This window comes from Balaenoptera acutorostrata, chromosome 9, assembly GCF_949987535.1.
Source record: "Balaenoptera acutorostrata chromosome 9, mBalAcu1.1, whole genome shotgun sequence".
In the NCBI taxonomy this organism is placed as follows: domain Eukaryota; kingdom Metazoa; phylum Chordata; class Mammalia; order Artiodactyla; family Balaenopteridae; genus Balaenoptera; species Balaenoptera acutorostrata.
Genome location: NC_080072.1, coordinates 40057798 through 40077569, shown reverse-complemented (window position 1 = coordinate 40077569; position 19772 = coordinate 40057798). Strand labels below are relative to the sequence as shown.

Sequence of the window (19772 nt, the reverse complement as noted above, 5' to 3'; positions counted from 1 at the left end):
CATAATATTGAGCAGAGTTCCCTGTGCTATACAGTAGGTCCTTGTTGGTTATCCATTTTATTTATGTATTCATGTATGTATGTATGTATGTATGTATTTATTTTTGGTTATCCATTTTAAATATAGCAGTGTGTACATGCCAGTCCCAAACTCCCTGACTATCCCTTCCCCCCACCCTTCCCCCCGGTTACCATAAGAAGAAGTTTTGTTAAGAAGAGTAAGCCAGGTGGTTTGGAGAGAAGCATCACCTTTTCCATTGGAGCTGGAGAATCAAATCAAATTCCTTTGCTGATCCAGCCCCCTGGTGGGAGAGGGTTGGGGGGAGGGTGTTGAGGTTTGCTTGCTCCCCTACTTGGAAGAAATAACTTGGCTCAGTCAATGGGTGCTCCGATCTGTATTTGAGGCAATTAGCCAATTGACTACAAACATTTATTGGGTATCCACTGGGTGTAGGCTGGGTTCCCCCGTAACCCTGCAAAAGGGGCCTCTTCAGAACGGCTAGCTGCTCCCTCCCTCCATGCTGGCCTTCAGAGGGGTGGCCCGAAGTGTTCCTATGCAGCCCTACTTCAGGGCCAGAGGGAGTCTGTAATCCCTGGGTGCTGGCTGTGGGTTTCCAGGTGCCTGCAGGCTGCGGTGGCTCAGCTGGCTCCAGGCACGGTGTCCAGGAGGGTGGGTCCAGAGCTCACTGGCTTCTACGGGTGGGTTTGGTTTCTCCTCTGAACTTCAGAAGAAGGTCCTGTGGAGAAGAGGAACAAAGCAGGAGGGTGCAGGTCTTGTGGGTGCGCACTCAGCCGAGGGCAAGGCCGACGAAAGGGAGCACACCCTGCCCCTTGGAGGCACAAGGCCTTGCCGACCTCTGGATGCCCCTCTTGGTGGAGGCCCCCAGCAGTCACACCCCAGCCACGGCACACAGGAGGCCAGGGAGGGCGCAGAAGGGACACCTGGGATGAGGTAAGAGGGGACCAGAAGGCAAAGGCACTGAGGTCCCTCACAGAGCAGATGACAAGTGATAGAAAACAAAGGGCCACTGAGCCCATCCCAGAAGCCACGGCCACAGTTGAGGCCAACTGTTTTGGGAGCATGAGAAACTTGCAACAGAAAAGTCAACAAGCCCAGGCTTGGGTCTGCCCCAGATGCTGCCAGTTATGGGCTTTAGGCCACACCAAACACCAGTTTCACGGCCACCTACCAGCTCTGTCCATGGGCACAGCCCTGTCACAGGGCAGGAAATACATCCCAAAGCTGGGCTCCACAGTGTCCCACAGATAGAGTCCAGAGTCAAGGGAGAGAGAAGGCACAGAGGACAGTTTGGTCTGAGCAGGGCTCAGCCACAGCAGGTCACAACAGGACATGGACAACTCCGATAGGCCAATCCTGGTTCTCTGGACCAGCGTTAATTGCCTCTTAATTGCCCTGGCTCTGGCCAAGCATGGCGGCTTTGTGGAGGTCCCAGAGGGTGGGGCTGACAGGGAAGGGGAAACCCAGGCTGTGCTTCCTTTGGGTTCTCCCAGCCCATCGTGCCTGGTTTGAGGCACTGCCTGTGCCCAACTGAGAATGGCGCTCACTGCTCTATCCTGCTCATTGGGGTGCTATGTGGGACCCAGGGCAGATCCCAAGGGCTGTGGTGAGTCAGGACACACAGGTCCCAAGCATGCCGCACACTGGGCTCTGCTTGGCTTCCCTGAGCGGGAGGGCCTTTGAGTCCAACAGAATTCCAGCGTCACCAACAGCAGGCCCAGGTGGCACTTCAGGGATGGCGAATCCCCAGACACCAGTCCAAAGAACCTGCCGACAGCATGGGCAGCAGACAGCCACGACGTGCAGTGTGGACAGACAGGGCCCTGCAGCCCGCCTGCCTATTCACCGCGGGGGTTGCCAGGCTCCAGCTGCAGGAGGAACCCGTGTCTAAGCATGGGAGCATTGTCTCTAAGGAGCTTTCGGACCAGCTGGGGGCTTTCGGCTGCAGAGGAGGGAAGAGAAGAGCTACATATGCAGAGCGGAGCAGGAAACACAAAACAGGGCTTGGTTATTCCAGGCAGAGCTCCACTGGACCTCTCCCTTCACTTGGCTCCTGCCTCAGGTCCTGCCTAGGCCCTGGGTTCCAGAATTAGTTGCTACAACATCTTGATTTCTCTAAGATGTACACAGGACTCAGCCTCTGCTGGGAGGGGGAGTGGGTAGGCACCGTCATGACAGGCAAGCACAGGGGTGGGGAGGTGATGTGATGAAGTGAGGGTGGGGGACAGTAAGAGGCACACACAGAGGCACAGAGAGAGACAGAGGCAGAGACAGAAAGACAGAGAGAAAATGGATGCAGGGTGGCAAAGATGGAGAAGCAGGGACTCAGAGCCAGGGGTGGAGAGAGGCAAGAAAAGGAGAGGTAAGAGAAGAGGGAGAGAGATGAAGGGAAGAAGGATGCAGGGGAGAGGGATGGATGGGAGAGAGACTGACAGGAAGGAAGGGGGAGCAGAAGGGAGGGGAAGGACACAGAGAGAGAGAGAGAGAGAGAATGAGATAGAGAGACCCACACAGATACAGAGACAGGAATGAAACAGACATAGGGAGAGACAGACCATACAGGGAATTGCAGAGAAAGACAGAGACTGGGCCAAGGAAAGCCTGCAGGATGGGGCCAAAGCCTATGGTCCTGGCTGCATGAGGGAAAGCAGCTACGTAGCAGGAAGACCCTCCAGAGAGCAAAAGACACAGAAGTCTTTAAACTAGCTGGTGATGGGGCAGGAGAAGAAGTTCTGAGTGGGGAATCAGAAATCTGAGGCTTTGTCCCAACTTCACTGTTTACTTGGCCTGAGACCTTGAATCTCTCTGGGCTTCAGTTTTGCACATGGAAAGAAGAATCCGGACAAGACCGACTTGGAGGCGGCTCTGGCAATGCTTGAGGACAGTGACTTAGTTCTAGGCTTGCTCTAGCCTGGGAGCTTTCCAGGATCAATTACTACTAGACTTTGTGCGCTTGGGCCATTCCGTTAGGCTGGATGAGGACTGGGGCTGGGCTGGGAGAAAGTGGCCAAGATCCCGGAGGAAGAGGAGGAGGGAGAGGAGGTAGGGGGCCAGGCACCCGCACACACTTACAGCTCATCGTCATACTCCTTGGGGGGACAGACGGCAATGACAAGGTCGATCCAGTCCTGTGGGGAGAAGCCATGTGACTCTGAGGCACGCTCAGCGGTCAGTGGCATGTCTGCCCCTGACACTCCATTCCCATGCCGGGGCACCATGGCCCAGGATCAGCCGGCTGGGGCCTTCTTCCCATGGGGGGGTGGGCCCAGGTGGGGCTGGAGGTCCTCCTGGTGGGGAAGGGCCTCACTGTGCAATCCCATGGTCTGGGGGAAGCTTCCAGACTCTGAGGTTTCAGAACCATAGAAGCCAGGGTTGCCAGGTCCTTGAATGACACCAAGTTCCCAAATGCTGATCTGCAGACCCTGGCTGGGCATCAACCTCAGAATCACTTGGCGAATTCCTTAAAATTCTAGATTCATGGACTTGGTGCCTGGAAATCTGAGGTTAGGTCCTGGGAAACGGTATTTTTAACAAAGTCCCTAGGTCATTCTGATGCACAGCCAATTGGGGAATTTCAGGCCTAGCTTTCTGGTCCTAACATTTGAATCCCCTCAATGGCATCGCTGCCATCCTTAGCTTGTCCATCATTGTCCATCCTTGGCTTGGGTGTATCCAATAAAAATTTTGTGAAATATCACTAGGCCCCTCTACCATGCAATAGCTCCTAATATTGAACTGAAATCTCTCCTCAGGACCTCCCTCCATCCAATCCAGTTCTGCCCTCAAGATCACAGAAAACTTTCGCTCCCTCTACCCTAATGCAGCACTTGAGATAGTTAAAGACAGTCATCATGTTACCCGTGAGTCTTCTCTTCTCCACATCCCTTCATGTGGGTCCCAGGCCCATCTGGTCAGCATCCTCGGCACTGAACTTAATACCTCAGGCTCGGCTGCCTGCATACAGTTGCACAGGTTGTGCACTGCACAACATGAGCGAGCACCATTCACACTGTAGTCTGTAGGAGGGCACCCCGTCGGATTGTGCAGTGCACAGCCTGGGAGACCTTATGTGGTGGCCCTGACCCAGGTGGGTGTCTAATGAGCCAGAGCAAACTACCACCAGCCCCTCCTCCATTCTGGGCCCTCTACTTCTGTTAATGTTTTCAAGCACTCTCTTGATTCCTGTTTGGTGTGTACTTAGAGAAGACCTTAAGTTTTTTTCTTGGGTGGGTTGCCACATCTGGTCTTCTGGAGTCTATTTGTGCCACTTGTTTTTTGGATTCAAGGTTGGAAACTGACTTTCTGAATTCTATCTTGTCAGATTAAGACCACTGGCTGGATAGGGTATGTGAGTGTCACCCAGGAGTTACCTGGACCTTGGATATCGGTCCTGGGATGGGGCACCCTGACTGTAAGGCCTGGTTGCAGAGGCCAGGGTTTGAGGCAGGCAGGCAAGGGAGGGAAAAAGGGAGGGGGATTGTTCTTACCCCCTGATTCCAGGCCTTCTGCAGGGCAGCCTCAGCCTCAGCCAGGGTGTAGTCCGTCACGATCTTGCCATTGATGGCCATGACCTCATCCCCTTTCACAATGCCACCTGCAGGAAGACAAGGCTGACTGACCAACTGGGCTGCATATAGAAAACGGGGAGTGACTGTAGGGCTGCAGAAGGGGCCTGACTTGGATTCTGAAAGCTCATATGGGCTCAGAAAGCACAAGGGGAAACAACCGACCAGGTTGCTCAAAGGGCACTTCCTTCCCACCTCACCCACACACCCTCACCCCAGCTCAGTAGAATCGGGACACCAGTGATGAATTATTGCCACCCCAGCTTTTGTATGGGCCTCTGATTGCAGAGGGAAGCAGACCTGCATTTCCAGGGAGGTTACCAGAAACACAGGCTAGTTCTATGAGCCGTCCCTCTCTGTGCTCTAGCCGTGCTGGTCGGCTTTAGGTCCCTGAGCAGACTGAGCTCTTTCCTGCCTCAGAGCTTTCACATGCTGTTCCATCTGGTGCACTCGCCCTCGCTCTCTTTCCCTCTTCTTCCAAGTCTGAGATAAAACTCTGAGAGGTCTTCTCTGACTGCCCACTCAATCTCAAGTAGAACTTTCCTATTATTCTATTAAAGTATCCTGGTCTTTTTCTGCACAGCATTTTTCACAATTTGTAACCATATATCTATTTATTGACTGGTGGTCCCTCCTACCAGACTGTCAGCTCCATAAGGGCAGGCATTGTCTTTTTAGTTCACCACTATATCTCCAGCACTTAACAAAATACCTAGCACAAAATAGGAATTCAATAGATATTTCTTGAATAAATGAGTGATGTTGAAGATATTCCTGGATAAGCGGATCTGTGATCTAATAAGTAGTTTGAGAAAAGCTGACGTTATAAGCTTAAACAGAGCTACTCACTGCAGGACTTGTCAGAACCTTGAATATGCTAATATGCCTTGTGGCTCTCCAAGAAGTAGATCTAACACACATCTTCAACTTCAGAACTCTTTCTTCTTTTTTTTTTTTTTTGAGCAATTTCTCCCAGTTCTGGTGTCCACAGAACATTCTGTGCTATGCTGAAATAGTTTACTCAGGAGCCTTGCACGCATGAAGGTCCACAGGATTATGATGTGTGTTGCTGAAGATGGTGGCTCTGGTGGCTTAAAACACATGTGCTCCTGAGGAACTTTCACCAGCTGCTTGTATGTCCAAAGTAGTGTGGAACCAAACTGTAGACAGCAGTTTCCTCTGCGCAGTGGGCCTGGGGAGAGGTAGCTTCCACATTTTCACTTTGTACAAACCCAAGATGCAGCCTCAGGACCAATAAGGCAGTGGTTGGGCTGGGGCTTTGTAAGGTGGGGAGGGCCCAGGAAGCCACCCATCCATCCTGGTCCTCTTTCCCAGCTAGACATGGCAGACAGGTGGGGCCAGCATCAACCCTTCCCTCAGCTGGCACAGGAAATGAGGACAGAGGTGGAGGGCATTGGCCAGGTGGGCAGCGGTGGGCCATGGCAGCTGCCTAGCTGAGCAGGCCCCCCTTTTATAGCGGAAATGAAGGCTCAAGTGCGGCTATGAGGGGCCGAGGTCACCAAGGCCCCGGGTGGCAGAGCTGGACTCTCCCTAGCAACCCACAGAAGCCTGGCTGCCAGTGTGCCCAGGTGACTGCCATCACTCCACCTCCTGCCTCAGGCCCACACCCACCCTCCATTCTACCACCTTGGCTTGTGGGAGAGACTCCAGCCTAGCGCTGCAGAGAAGGGATCTGACTCTGGGATTCCCTGCTCTGGCCTGCAAAGGTGAGGGGCTCCTCCTTCAAGGGCACCTATTCCTCCACAAAGGACTCAGGAGTACTGAAAAGCTGCCCAGACTTGGAAGAAGGTGGAGTTTCAGACATTGTCAGGTGAATGGGTTGATCGTTTGAGGCACAAGTCTGTGCTGGGTCCACAAAGGCTTCACTCATCAGCAGGGGTGTTTTTGTTGGTAAGGGAATCAAGGCAAAGCAAGAAGATCACGCCACAGGAGAGACACAGGGTGGGAGAGGGCCCCTGCCCCACTGGGAGGGGGCAGGGCTGCAGAAGGTCCCAAGCAGGGGTGGCACTTGTGCTGGGCAGTAAAGCGAATGACCAAACTGCTTGGGTTCAAGTCCTGCCTCCATCCCTTACTGGCTGTGGGTCCTGAACAAGTATTATACTTAACCTTTCTGTGCCTCAGTTTCCTAAGATGTGAAATGAGAGTGATAACGGTATCTATTGTAAGAATTAAATGAGTTAATACACATGATTACCCAGACACAGGTTATGTGCAGGTACTTAGAATAACACCTGGCACGAGGTTAGTTCTTGACAGATGTTGGCTCTTATCATTATGAAAAGGACGGGTAACGTTTTGATGGTTTCTCTCTTGCCTTTACTTGTGCTGCCCTCTCTGCCTGGAAAGCTCTTTCCCTCCTTTGCAAGGCTAGCATCAACTTATCTTTAAAGGCTCAGCTCAGTATCACCCTTGTAGGGAGCCCTCCCAGCACCCCTCTTTCCCTTGATAGGTTAGGGGCCTCAGGGTTCCCACAGCGTCCCTCCACCCTCTCAGTCCTCTGCCAGCCCACAGCAGACCACACTGTTATCGTCAGCACCTGGCAATTCTGAGGATGTTTTCACCACTAGATGGGGAGTCCCCGGAGGGCAAAGTGGTGTCTGGTTTGCTGTGTGCCTGCAGATCCTGGCACTGTCATATGCCTGCAGGTCACATGTGGGACTGATGCATGAGTGGGCGGATCCAGGTGGGAGGGCATTTCTGAGAGTGGTCAGCCCACTCCCAGAAGGCTGCTGTTTGCTTTCCTGGAGGATCCTGTATAACCATCACACCATCCCCAAACCGGGGCATGGCTGGTCCCCACTCACCGTGCCGCTCAGCGGCTCCGCCCTCGTAAACAGCCGAGATGACTACCTTCCCGATCGGGGAGTCCACACCGCCTTCCAGGGCCAGGTCTAAGGCTCCCTCCTGGTGAGAAGAAAACAGGCCTTTGGAGACAAGGAGACAACAAGTTGTAGGCACCTGGGCACCCAGGAGCCTCTTGTCGGGGCCACAGACAGGGCGGGAGAAGCCATGGGGCAATGACAGTGCCGTCAGGGAGAAAATGGGGCATGGATGCCAAGTGGGGCCTGGGGGTGTGGTCCTGCAATAGGAAGGGGTGTTCCCAAGGGGAAAGAGGAGAGTGGGGGTCTGAGGGGTCCACCAGGAGTCACCTTGAGAGTAGGAGAAACAAGGGACTAAGATGGGAGGGGGCATGGACAAAGAAGCGTGGTCCCTGCCTGACCTCCGTGTGCCCGGGTACCTTCTTAATGCGCAGGAGCCGGACATCCTTTCCTACGATCTGCTCCGGGGTGAACTAGAGGGAAAAGACAGTGGGGATGAAGGATGCCTGCCTGAAGGATGCAGGCGGGGGCAGGGGTGGGAGGGAAAGCCAGGCACCTGTGGGACATTGGGCCCCACAGAACACATGGTCAAGGGGACCTTGCACAGCCTCATCCCCATCAGTCTTCAGCTGGAGGTCCCAGGCCCCATGGGGGCCCCATGGGGGCCCCATGGACATGCACACACAGAGAAGAGATCGTTTTTCCCTGGGATTATTGTGAGGACTGGGCGAGAGCACGCCTTGTAAACACACAGCACAGTGTCTGGTACGTAGTTAGTGCTCAGCAAGTGTAACTGTTGTTGTAAACCACACACACACACACACACACACACACACGAGTTCACAATGGAATGCTGTTTGAAAGGAGCCTACACAGGGAAGAGCAGCTGGGGCCTCCTTGGGGCTGTTCACACGCCCTGCCTCATCCCCAGGGCCCTCAGAGCCCACAATGCACCAGCACCAAATACACCGTAATCCCCCACCCCCCACTCCTGGGGTTACTCCCCAGGGGAGGAGAGCTATCTCTCACCATGGAGTAGGGGTCAAAGCCTTCCTCGTATTTCCGGAAATCCTGGAAGCAAAGGGAGGGTGTTAGGGCTTCAGAGCAGAGGCCCTTGAGTCACTGCAGGAAAGAAGCTTAGGGCAGAGGAAGATGGTGAATGGCTAGAAGGTAGGGGAGAGAGTGGCGGGGTGAGGGGGCAGTTGTGGACTGCATGGGGGATTCGGGGAGGAGGCTGGCAGCCCTGACAGCCAGAGCACCCCTGCCTGGGGGAAGCGGGAAGCTACGGGAAGCATTTGAAGGACCCTGGCCCTGGACCCTGCACTGTTCCAGAGGGCTGGGCATCTGTGGCTGGCAGGGGCACCTGCTGACATCTAGGTGGTCTGGGAAACCTTGCTGAAGGTCTCATTGCCCACAGCTTCAGGTCTTTTAGGCCCTTTCTCAGTTCCTCCAAATGCCCACCTGAGGCCAGGTCCAGGCTCTGGGGGTGAAGCCCAGCTTTTCTCCACCTGGTGCTCTGACCCCAAAGAAGGACAATACTGCTCAAGAGGCTCCCTGGGGAAACCAGTCACAACATGATGGGCGTGGGGAAGGGACATCAGGCATCAGAGGAAAAGGAGGGCTGTCTGTGCTTGCCCAGCGCCTGCACTGTTCTTAACGTAATGCTTATCTAGAAGGTAAGGCTCCCCCCAGAACCTAGCCAGGGGAGGAGGAGGGGGATGCTCAGCTCTGGGGACCTGGCTTGGTGGGAGCTGTGGCAACAATATCCCCAACAATATGCCTTTCTCACCAAGCGAGGTGGTGAGAAGGGAGAAGGGGGAGCAGAGTCGGAAAAGCACCGTCTTCCCAGGAGTCACACAGAGAGAGCAGGAGCCTGGGGTCCATGGATTGAGGGGCCAGGCATGCTAAGCCTGAGGGCAGCAAAGCCTCAGTTAGTCCCCACGGGAAGGTGGGAGCAAAGGAGAAGCCCTGTGACAGGTGCCCATGCAGCCTTGCTGGACTGAGTGGAGTCACCCCCCAGCATACAGTCACCTGGGCCACACCAAGTGTCCCCTGGGGCCTGTGGTTGGCATCATGGGGAGGTCACATCCTCCTCTATGCCCAGCATGCAGCAACCAAGCTCTGGGCTCAAGACGGGGTCCAGATATCAGCAGACGGATCCCTGGGCATCTGCCTGCCCTGCCTCCTCACTCGCCTTCATCTCCTGGGCTCAACCCCGAAAAGCCTGGGGGTCTCCAGCCTGGCCCAGCTCTGAGGCCACCCCCAGGTCGGTGTGTGGGTGTCAGGGCAGCAGACAGAGGAAGGGATGCAGCAAATCCACGGGCAAGGGGAGCCATTAAGCAGGATGTGGAGTCAATTCTCTCACAGAGAGAACCCTGCCTACCCCTGGCTGTTTCTTCTGGAAAAGTGAGCAGGGCTGGCTATGGGCCTCCCTCTCTCCTTCCCTCTGAGAATCTGCTCTCAGCGACAGGATGGATGGCAAGGACTTGTGTCTTATGTGAATTTAGATTAGAGACCTATAAGCCACTATCGCGGGTCGGCCCTTGAAGAGGGAGTCCAGCCCTTCGTCCAACAGATGGAGACACTGGAACCCAGAGAGGTGACATTCATGCTCAAGTCACCCCGTCAGTGGGCAGTGAGGTGAAGGTCTGACTCCCAGTCTGGGCCGTTGGATTCACCTTCCTGCCTCTCTCTCCTCGAGACCTATTTGTGCCTTGAATAACAAAACCCTTAAATGTCTATTTCATCCTGAGAGGCAGGATGGCGTAGGATTTAGGAGCCCAACTATGGGGCCTGGCCTCCTGGGTCAAATTCAAATCCAGGGTCTGACACTAGCTGTGCCATCAAGGGCATGATTCCTAATCTCTCTGCATTGGTTTCTCATCTATAAAATGGGGGTGATAAAAGCACTTACCTCCTAGGTTCTGGTAAAGATTAAAAGAGTTAAAGTACGTAAAGTATTTAGAAACAGTGCTTGTCCAGAAGGGAGTGGCATGATATACTTAAAGTGATGAAAGGGAAGAACCTACAACCAAGATTACTCTACCTGGCAAGGATCTCATTCAGATTCGATGGAGAAATCAAAAGCTTTACAGACAAGCAAAAGCTAAGAGAATTCAGCACCACCAAACCAGCTCTACAACAAATGCTAAAGGAACTTCTCTAAGTGGGAAACACAAGAGAAGAAAAGGACCTACAAAAACAAACCCAAAACAATTAAGAAAATGGTCATAGGAACATACATATCGATAATTACCTTAAACGTGAATGGATTAAATGCCCCAACCAAAAGACATAGACTGGCTGAATGGATACAAAAACAAGACCCATATATATGCTGTCTGCAAGAGACCCACTTCAGACCTAGGGACACATACAGACTGAAAGTGAGGGGATGGAAAAAGATATTCCATGCAAATGGAAATCAAAAGAAAGCTGGAGTAGCAATACTCATATCAAATAAAATAGACTTTAAAATAAAGAATGTTACAAGAGACAAGGAAGGACACTACATAACGTTCAAGGGATCAATCCAAGAACAAGATATAACAATTATAAATATATATGCACCCAACATAGGAGCACCTCAATACATAAGGCAACTGCTAACAGCTATAAAAGAGGAAATCGACAGTAACACAATAATAGTGGGGGACTTTAACACCTCACTTACACCAATGGACAGATCATCCAAATGAAAATAAATAAGGAAACAGAAGCTTTAAATGACACAACAGACCAGATAGATTTAACTGATATTTATAGGACATTCCATCCAAAAACAGCAGATTACACTTTCTTCTCAAGTGTGCACGGAACATTCTCTGGGATTGATCACATCTTGGGTCACAAATCAAGCCTCAGTAAATTTAAGAAAATTGAAATCATATCAAGCATCTTTTCTGACCACAGCGCTATGAGATTAGAAATGAATTACAGGGGAAAAAACGTAAACAACACAAACATGTGGAGGCTAAACAGTACGTTACTAAATAACCAAGAGGTCACTGAAGAAACCAAAGAGGAAATCAAAAAATACCTAGAGACAAATGACAATGAAAACACGATCCAAAACCTATGGGATGCAGCAAAAGCAGTTCTAAGAGGGAAGTTTATAGCTATACAAGCCTACCTCAAGAAACAAGAACAATCTCAAATAAACAATCTAACCTTACACCTAAAGGAACTAGAGAAAGAAGAACAAACAAAACCCAAAGTTAGCAGAAGGAAAGAAATCATAAAGATCAGAGCAGAAATAAATGAAATAGAAACAAAGAAAACAATAGCAAAGATCAATAAAACTAAAAGCTGGTTCTTTGAGAAGATAAATAAAATTGATAAACCATTAGCCAGACTCATCAAGAAAAAGAGGGAGAAGACTCAAATCAATAAAACTAGAAATGAAAAAGAAGAAGTTACAACAGACACTGCAGAAGTACAAAGCATCCTTAGAGACTACTACCAGCAACTCTATGACAATAAAATGGACAACGTGGAAGAAATGGGCAAATTCTTAGAAAGGTATAGCCTTCCAAGACTGAACCAGGAAGAAATAGAAAATATGAACAGACCAATCACAAGTAATGAAATTGAAACTGTGATTAAAAATCTTCCAACAAACAAAAGTCCAGGACCAGGTGGCTTCACAGGTGAATTCTATCAAACATTTAGAGAAGCGCTGACACCCATCCTTCTCAAACTCTTCCAAAAAACTGCAGAGGAAGGAACACTCCCAAGCTCATTCTATGAGGCCACCATCACCCTGATACCAACACCAGACAAAGATACTACAAAAAAAGAAAATTACAGACCAATATCACTGATGAATATAGATGCAAAAATCCTCAACAAAATACTAGCAAACAGAATCCAACAACACATTAAAACGATCATACACCATGATCAAGTGGGATTTATCCCAGGGATGCAAGGATTCTTCAATATATGCAAATCAATCAATGTGATACACCATACTGACAAATTGAAGAATAAAACCCATATGATCATCTCAATAGATGCAGAAAAAGATTTTGACAAAATTCAACACCCATTTATGATAAAAACTCTCCAGAAAGGGGGCATAGAGGGAACCTACCTCAACATAATAAAGGCCATATAAGACAAACCCACAGCAAACATCATTCTCAATGGTGAAAAACTGAAAGCATTTCCTCTAAGATCAGGAACAAGACAAGGATGTTCACTCTCACCATTATTATTCAGCATAGTTTTGGAAGTCCTAGTCACGGCAATCAGAGAAGAAAAAGAAATAAAAGGAATACAAATTGGAAAAAAAGAAGTAAAACTGTCACTGTTTGCAGATGATATGATACTATACATAGAGAATCCTAAAAATGCCACCAGAAAACTACTAGAGCTAATCAATGAATTTGGTGAAGTTGCAGGATACAAAATTAATGCACAGAAATCTCTTGCATTCCTATACACTAATGATGAAAAATCTAAAAGAGAAATTAAGGAAACGCTCCCATTTACCATTGCAACAAAAAGAATAAAATACCTAGGAATAAACCTACCTAGGGAGACAAAAGACCTGTATGCAGAAAACTATAAGACACTGATGAAAGAAATTAAAGATGATACCAGCAGATGGAGAGATATACCATGTTCTTGGATTGGAAGAATCAATATTGTGAAAATGACTATACTACCCAAAGCAATCTACAGATTCAATGCAATCCCTATCAAATTACCAATGGCATTTTTTATGGAACTAGAACAAAAAATCTTAAAATTTGTATGGAGACACAAAAGACCCTGAATAGCCAAAGCAGCCTTGAGGGAAAAAAACGGAGCTGGAGGAATCAGACTCCCTGACTTCAGACTATACTACAAAGCTACAGTAATCAAGACAATATGGTACTGGCACAAAAACACAAACACAGATCAATGGAACAAGATAGAAAGCCCAGAGATAAACCCACGCACCTATGGTCAACTAATCTATGACAAAGGAGGCAAGGATATACAATGGAGAAAAGACAGTCTCTTCAATAAGTGGTGCTGGGAAAACTGGACAGCTACATGTGAAAGAATGAAATTAGAACACTCCCTAACACCATACACAAAAATAAACTCAAAATGGATTCAAGATCTAAATGGAAGACTGGACACTATAAAACTCTTAGAGGAAAACATAGGAAGAACACTCTTTGACATAAATCACAGCAAGATCTTTTTTGATCCACCTTCTAGAGTAATGAAAATAAGAACAAAAGTAAACAAATGGGACCTAATGAAACTTAAAAGCTTTTGCACAGCAAAGGAAACCATAAATAAGATGAAAAGAAAACCCTCAGAATGGGAGAAAATATTTGCAAACAAATCAACAGACAAAGATTAATCTCCAAAGTATATAAACAGCTCATGCAGCTCAATATTAAAGAAACAAACAACCCAATCCAAAAATGGGCAGAAGACCTAAATAGATATTTCTCCAAAGAAGACATACAGATGGCCAAGAAGCACATGAAAAGCTGCTCAACATCATTAATTATTAGAGAAATGCAAATCAAAACTACAATCAGGTATCACCTCACACCAGTTAGAATGGGCATCATCAGAAAATCTACAAACAACAAATGCTCGAGAGGATGTGGAGAAAAGGGAACCCTCTTGCACTGTTGGTGGGAATGTAAATTGATACAGCCACTATGGAGAACAGTATGGAGGTTCCTTAAAAAACTAAAAATAGAATTACCATATGATCCAGCAATCCCACTACTGGGCATATACACAGAGAAAACCATAATCCAAAAAGACACATGCACCTCAATGTTCATCGCAGCACTATTTACAATAGGCAGGTCATGGAAGCAACCTAAATGCCCATTGACAGATGAATGGATAAAGAAGTTGTGATACATATATACAATGGAATATTACTCAGCCATAAAAAGGAACGAAATTGAGTCATTTATTGAGACGTGGATGGATCTAGAGAGTGTCATACAGAGTGGAATAAGTCAGAAAGAGAAAAACAAATATCGTATACTAACGCATGTATGTGGGACCTAGAAAAATGGTACAGATGAACCAGTTTGCAGGGCAGAAGTTGAGGCACAGATGAAGAGAACAAATGTATGGACACCAAGGGGGGAAAGCCATCAGAGGGTGGGGATGGTGGTGTGCTGAATTGGGTGATTGGGATTGACATGTATACACTGATGTGTATAAAATTGATGACTAATAAGAACCTGCTGTATAAAAAAATAAATAAAATAAAATTTAAAAATTAAAAAAAAGTAAATAAAATTTAAAAATTAGTTTGAAATTTTAGATTCAAAAATAAAAGAAACACTTAAAAAAAAAAAAAGAAACAGTGCTTAGCACATCACAGCTAAGTGTCAGCTGTCACCTGTCACTGCTCAGTCCTGCATTGGGGGCAGTTTCCTTTGCAGACCCCCCCATCTCACTGTACAGCTGACACCTCCCCTTTGTTCCCTGCCTGCAGTCAAATCAGCCTGTGGTCAGATATTCGGTTATTGGTGAGGATGTTGGCTGCAAGATCTCCATCTTGGGGTCTCTTTCATCAGCAATGAGACAGCCAATCCAATGGCTGGCTCTGAGGATGTAAGCCGCAGGAGGTGGGAGGATAAGTGGCTGCCTGCCTGAATCCACTCATGGACCAGCAAGGACTTCTGTGGGGCCCTGTGCACAGGAGCGCCCCCTGCAGATGGAGGACCTGGGCCACCATTTCCTCCCTGATGGTGGTTTGGGGCCAAGTGGGGTTTGGTGAAGCTGTGATCTGCCTTGAGGAGGCAAGACATGGGAAGGGGCAGGGAAACACCTCAGGCAGCCCTTTTTCTCTCTAGAGCTGCAGCAAGCACCTATCTTGGCCTCTGTGACCCTCTGAGGGGTCCCTCTGCTGCTCCTCTATGAACAAACAGCAGCAAAAGAGGCCAGCCCCCAGGGACCCTGCTGCTTTCTCAGCTTGGCCATGGAGTCTCACAAGCCCAGGATCCCCACCTGATATGAGACACACACACATACGCACACACACACACCCCAAACCCCTGGCCACAGGTAACAGGACACAGTTTTGGGCCTGAGGCTCCTGGAAGATGGCGCTTGGGGCCACCTCCAAGCTGACAGGCACTCCCAGAGAGGTCAGAGTGGGAGGGGCAGAGGGTGGTGGGGAGGACCACAGACACACGACGGGTATCATTTTACTTGTCGGAACGCTGTCTGATAAACCACCATCCTCTTCAACATCTCCTGTGGCTGCCAGAAAAAAAAAAAGTTCCACGCTGGATATTAACCAATAGGTCTCATCTGCCCCCTGGTGCCAAACCCTGGGCCTGCCAGCCTGGGGTTGCTTGGCCAACATCCCTCCCCAGACAGACGCAGCCTGATTTATGTGAGGGGCCCCTCAACGCCACCCAGATGCATCAGCTACCTAGTCCTAGTCAAGAAGACACCACCCCTTGTCATCAGCCTGAAAACACAATGCGGAGACATCAGCAGGCTGTCACAGGAGCGTGAACTTTGCTTTTTGGGGAGCTAAAGCTCAAAATAAGTATCTGAGCTACTCCACCCTAACATTTGGATAGGGTTTCCTTGAAAGGGGAATATAAACTGTGGCATGACTCCTCCCACTGTGGGTGGGAGGCCTGTCAGGGGCCGGCACCCTTGCAGGGGGTGCACCTGAGTCCCAGCTTGCTCAGCCGTGGGTGACTCGGGGTGGGCAGACCCTCCCCCCTCCCAGGTCCACACCCCACATTCCCAGCCGCAGTGAGGAGTGAGACAGGAAGTGGAGAAGGGAAGTGGATCTGCTTTGGCCAGTTCCGCATCTGAGGGTGATCCTCGACAGGCCTTAGGGGCGCAGGCCAGGGCAACTGGAATCACTGCAGGTTTTGGCAAAATGGCAAGTACGTAGGAGTTTGGGCTTTGGAGTCTGAAAGACTGGAGTAAATTGTCGGTCCTGGCTCTGCCTTGGACAACCTACTTAACCTCTCTAAGCTCAGTTTCCTCAAGTGTTAAACAGGGCTAACAATAGGAACCATATTATTACTTCTAGATGGCGCTCTAAGCTGTTTGGTCAAGTGAGAAACAGGCATTTCTCTGGCTGTGGCAACATCCACCTATACCTATGTGGATTCACCTCTTGGCTAATGAGAAGGTGACGAGATGGCATCTGATGTGAGTTTGTACCCCACCTCGCTCTAGAGGCAGTAGCAGCTAGGGGAGACAGTCCACGTCTGCTCCTCCGGAGATGCCCTGGAGGGGACCCAAGGGGCTTACCAGGACCTCGGATTTCACAGCTGGCCTGTAGATGAAGTTGGACTCCTGGTGGACCATGACAGGTTTGGAGATGGTGGACACGCCAGGGCCTCGTGGAGGCTGTGGGCTTGGGCAAAATGTCTACGGGGTTAGTTTAAAGAGAGACCCATGTGAGGTCATGGCCCGGGTGGCCCAGGCCAACCACGGCACTTTGACACACAGGCAAATTCACACCATGCACTGAGCCAGCCCGGTCCGTTCACCCTGCCGGATGTCCTAGGGACAGGGACAAGAAGTCCATTGGCCACAGTGTGTCCTGAGGCCACAGAAACTACTGGGTGGTTCTGAGGACTCAGGGACTCGAGCCAGAGCCTGCTATGGGGGCGCCAGCGGGCACTGTCAGTCAGAGGATACTTTCAAGGCTCTCTCGGTGGCCACGGGTGCCATCCAGCTTCCTCTCTCCCAAAGGAGACCGTTGCAGTTCCCGGACTGTGCATGCAGCACCTGCTGTTCCTGGTGGGTGGGCACAGGGGTGGGGGTTTGGGAGGGAGGACCAGTAAGCATGGCATCCAGGAGAGCTGACGCAACACGGCTGCTTTGCTCTAACCCACTTGATCATCTTGGGCAAGACAAATCGGATCACAGCCCTGCCCCAAACCCTTCATGGGTCCCCACTGACTACTAAACTCCTTGGCTCGACCCCCATGAGCTCCTCTACTTTCCTTGGCAGCCTCATCCCTCACTGCCTAACTTGAGCCTCCAAAATGCCCGGTTTTCTTGCCTTGAGGGTTTTTTACCTGCCCAGGTGTTAGCTTGGGTATCACCATCTTTGGGGACCATTCCTTGAGCTTTTCCTCTCCACCCCCTCCCCTCAACACAGCACCTGTGCTTCCCTCATCTGCCCTGGTAGTGTGGGAGTTTCCTGCTTACTTGTCTGTCCTCCCACCAGACAGTCTCAGACAGGGACTGGGTTGCCTATTTTGTGGTGGTTCTCTGGTGCCCAGCACGGTGTCTGGCATATAGTAGGTGCTCACTAAACATGATACATGAGTAAACGAATGACTCAGTATTATGGTGGGTGCATGGGGCAGTGCCTGGGAGTACACGTGGCTCTGAAAACCTTCCCCTGGCAGGTGCCTGTGTGGCAGGCACAGGTGCTGACCTGACACAGGTGTTTGTTTCCACCACCTGAGACCTGCTGGTGGCGGGGCTGACTGTGCAGATGTGTGATGGTCCACACGTCCTACTGCAGCACTGATGACACTCGCCAGTAGCATGCAGGGAGGAGAAGGCTGGGCAGGGTCAGCGGTGCATGGACCAAAGTGCTGACATGAGCAGGATGAAGCTAACCAAAACAGCTGACCCCTGGCCTCCACGTCAGGGACAACACTGGCTTTGATGTCACTTAAGAGATTTAGGGTCCAGTTCTTCAGAGACTCCTTGTGTGGGGAGAGCTTTTAACCTTCTTGCTGCTCTGATCAGGAACTAACAGTGGGAACTTCGTGATGCCTGGAGAAATCCAAGAAAGTTGGACCCTGTTTCTGAATCTTGACCCTGACTCAAAAGGTCGCAGTTTACCTCCGATCTCAAGTTTGCAGCTTCACCCAAATTGTCTTGTACCCTGATCTGTCACTGAGCATAGGTAATGTCTATTGAGCACCTCCTATGTGCCTGCCACTCTCCCAAGTATTAACTTAGAATGAATTCATGTATTAACTCATTTGATCCTCATAATAAGTAGGTGCCATCAGCATTCCCATTTTCCGGACAAGGATACCTAGGTTCAGATAGATGAAATAACGCATGCCCAAAGTCATCTAGCCAGTGACTGAGCCAGGATTCAAACCTGGGTAGTTCCTTCTTGTCATCGTTATGTCCCCTGCACCTGCAATGCCCTTCTCCCATCCTCCATGTATCACCATCCCTCAAGGCTCAGCTCTACAGAGGTGCCTTCAACTTCCCATTAGAATGAATCCCTCCCACAGCACCTAGCCCGTGCCAATTTTATAGCTGAATCCTGCCTGGTCAGCTGCTAATCCTTGACAGCAAAGTCCTGGAGAGCACAGGTGTGCCAATTGCCTCTGTGTCCGCTTCAGCGCAGCTCCCCATTCCCACACACAGAAGCACAAGGAAGGTGCTCAATTGATTACTGAGCCGAATTTGTTGAGGGAAAGCTGCTGCCCCTCTTGGTGGGGGCCACTCACAAGAAGGATGTGGGCCTCTTTGCCAGGCTAACTCAGCCCCTGCAAAATGCGCTGCCTGGGCTCTGGGGCAAGACATCCTTGGAACAGACAGACTTCTCTCTGTCAGAGCTCAGGGCTCAGGACCCCACGGGGAGTCCCTCTGAGAGTGCCCTGCTGGCAGCTGCAGCCTCGTCAGCATCTGGCACTTTCTTCATTACCACATCCCTTCCCCCAAGCGCTCCTGAATGCTCTGAGATGCTTATTCTGCACTTCATGCAGGAACTCAAATCCATGCAGGAAAGGTTAATAAAAACAACTGATCGGGTACTACTGACTCCCCTCCCCCCAAACCCCCACTCTTAGCTGACATGAGCTGCTGTAGTTCTGACTGGAGTCTTAGCCTCACAGCTACTGGAGCAGAGAAATATTTTGTTTTTCCCTCCAAAGGATCAAAGCTCCATTTCTTCCTTGGGGATCGCCTCTTAGCCTTTGGGTTAAGAACAATTAATGAGAAATATGTCTTTTTGAGAAAGATCCCTGTTCTCCCTGCTGACATCCAAGAAAAAGATCCCTAATCGTTTAGTAGTAAATTTGGAGCTTTCTAGGAACTATCCATTTTCATTTTTTCTGTAGCTGGAAGTTGGCCAGAAATTTATGGGCATTATGCTTCAAGCTAATGTAGTTGGCTAGTGCCATAGAAAATAGCACAGTAATGTCCTAACAACTGGACAGTGTTATCACCTCATTTACAGAGCCTAATACTGCTCCCCTGCTTCTCACTCCCCTTTTCCCCTGTTAAACAGAGAATTCATTTCCCATATTCAAGGCTTTCTGAGCTAACATTGAGAAACAACTGGCTGTCATATAAATAGAGCTCTGGCTCTTCATTAACACAGCCTTGCAAATACTACATTGAATGTTAC

At 49.8% G+C, this 19772-nt stretch overlaps 1 protein-coding gene across 2 annotated transcripts in view; it reads right to left on the bottom strand.

The window, feature by feature from the left end:
- Positions 1 to 354: 354 nt before the first annotated feature.
- Positions 355 to 19772, bottom strand: part of USH1C (USH1 protein network component harmonin) — a 52541-nt gene continuing 33123 nt past the window's right edge. Inside the window, exons 19-26 of one of the 2 annotated variants that reach the window (XM_007174856.3) lie at positions 16688 to 16807; positions 15617 to 15667; positions 8453 to 8494; positions 7843 to 7896; positions 7409 to 7508; positions 4506 to 4612; positions 3091 to 3146; positions 759 to 1983 (exon numbers count right to left, since the gene is read on the bottom strand). In XM_007174856.3, coding sequence (XP_007174918.2) covers positions 1857 to 1983; positions 3091 to 3146; positions 4506 to 4612; positions 7409 to 7508; positions 7843 to 7896; positions 8453 to 8494; positions 15617 to 15667; positions 16688 to 16807 — 657 coding nt within the window. In that variant the 3' untranslated portion in view covers positions 759 to 1856. Of the gene's footprint in view, positions 737 to 758; positions 1984 to 3090; positions 3147 to 4505; positions 4613 to 7408; positions 7509 to 7842; positions 7897 to 8452; positions 8495 to 15616; positions 15668 to 16687; positions 16808 to 19772 lie in introns of those variants that run through there. The other variant, XM_007174855.2, reaches the window with a different exon arrangement.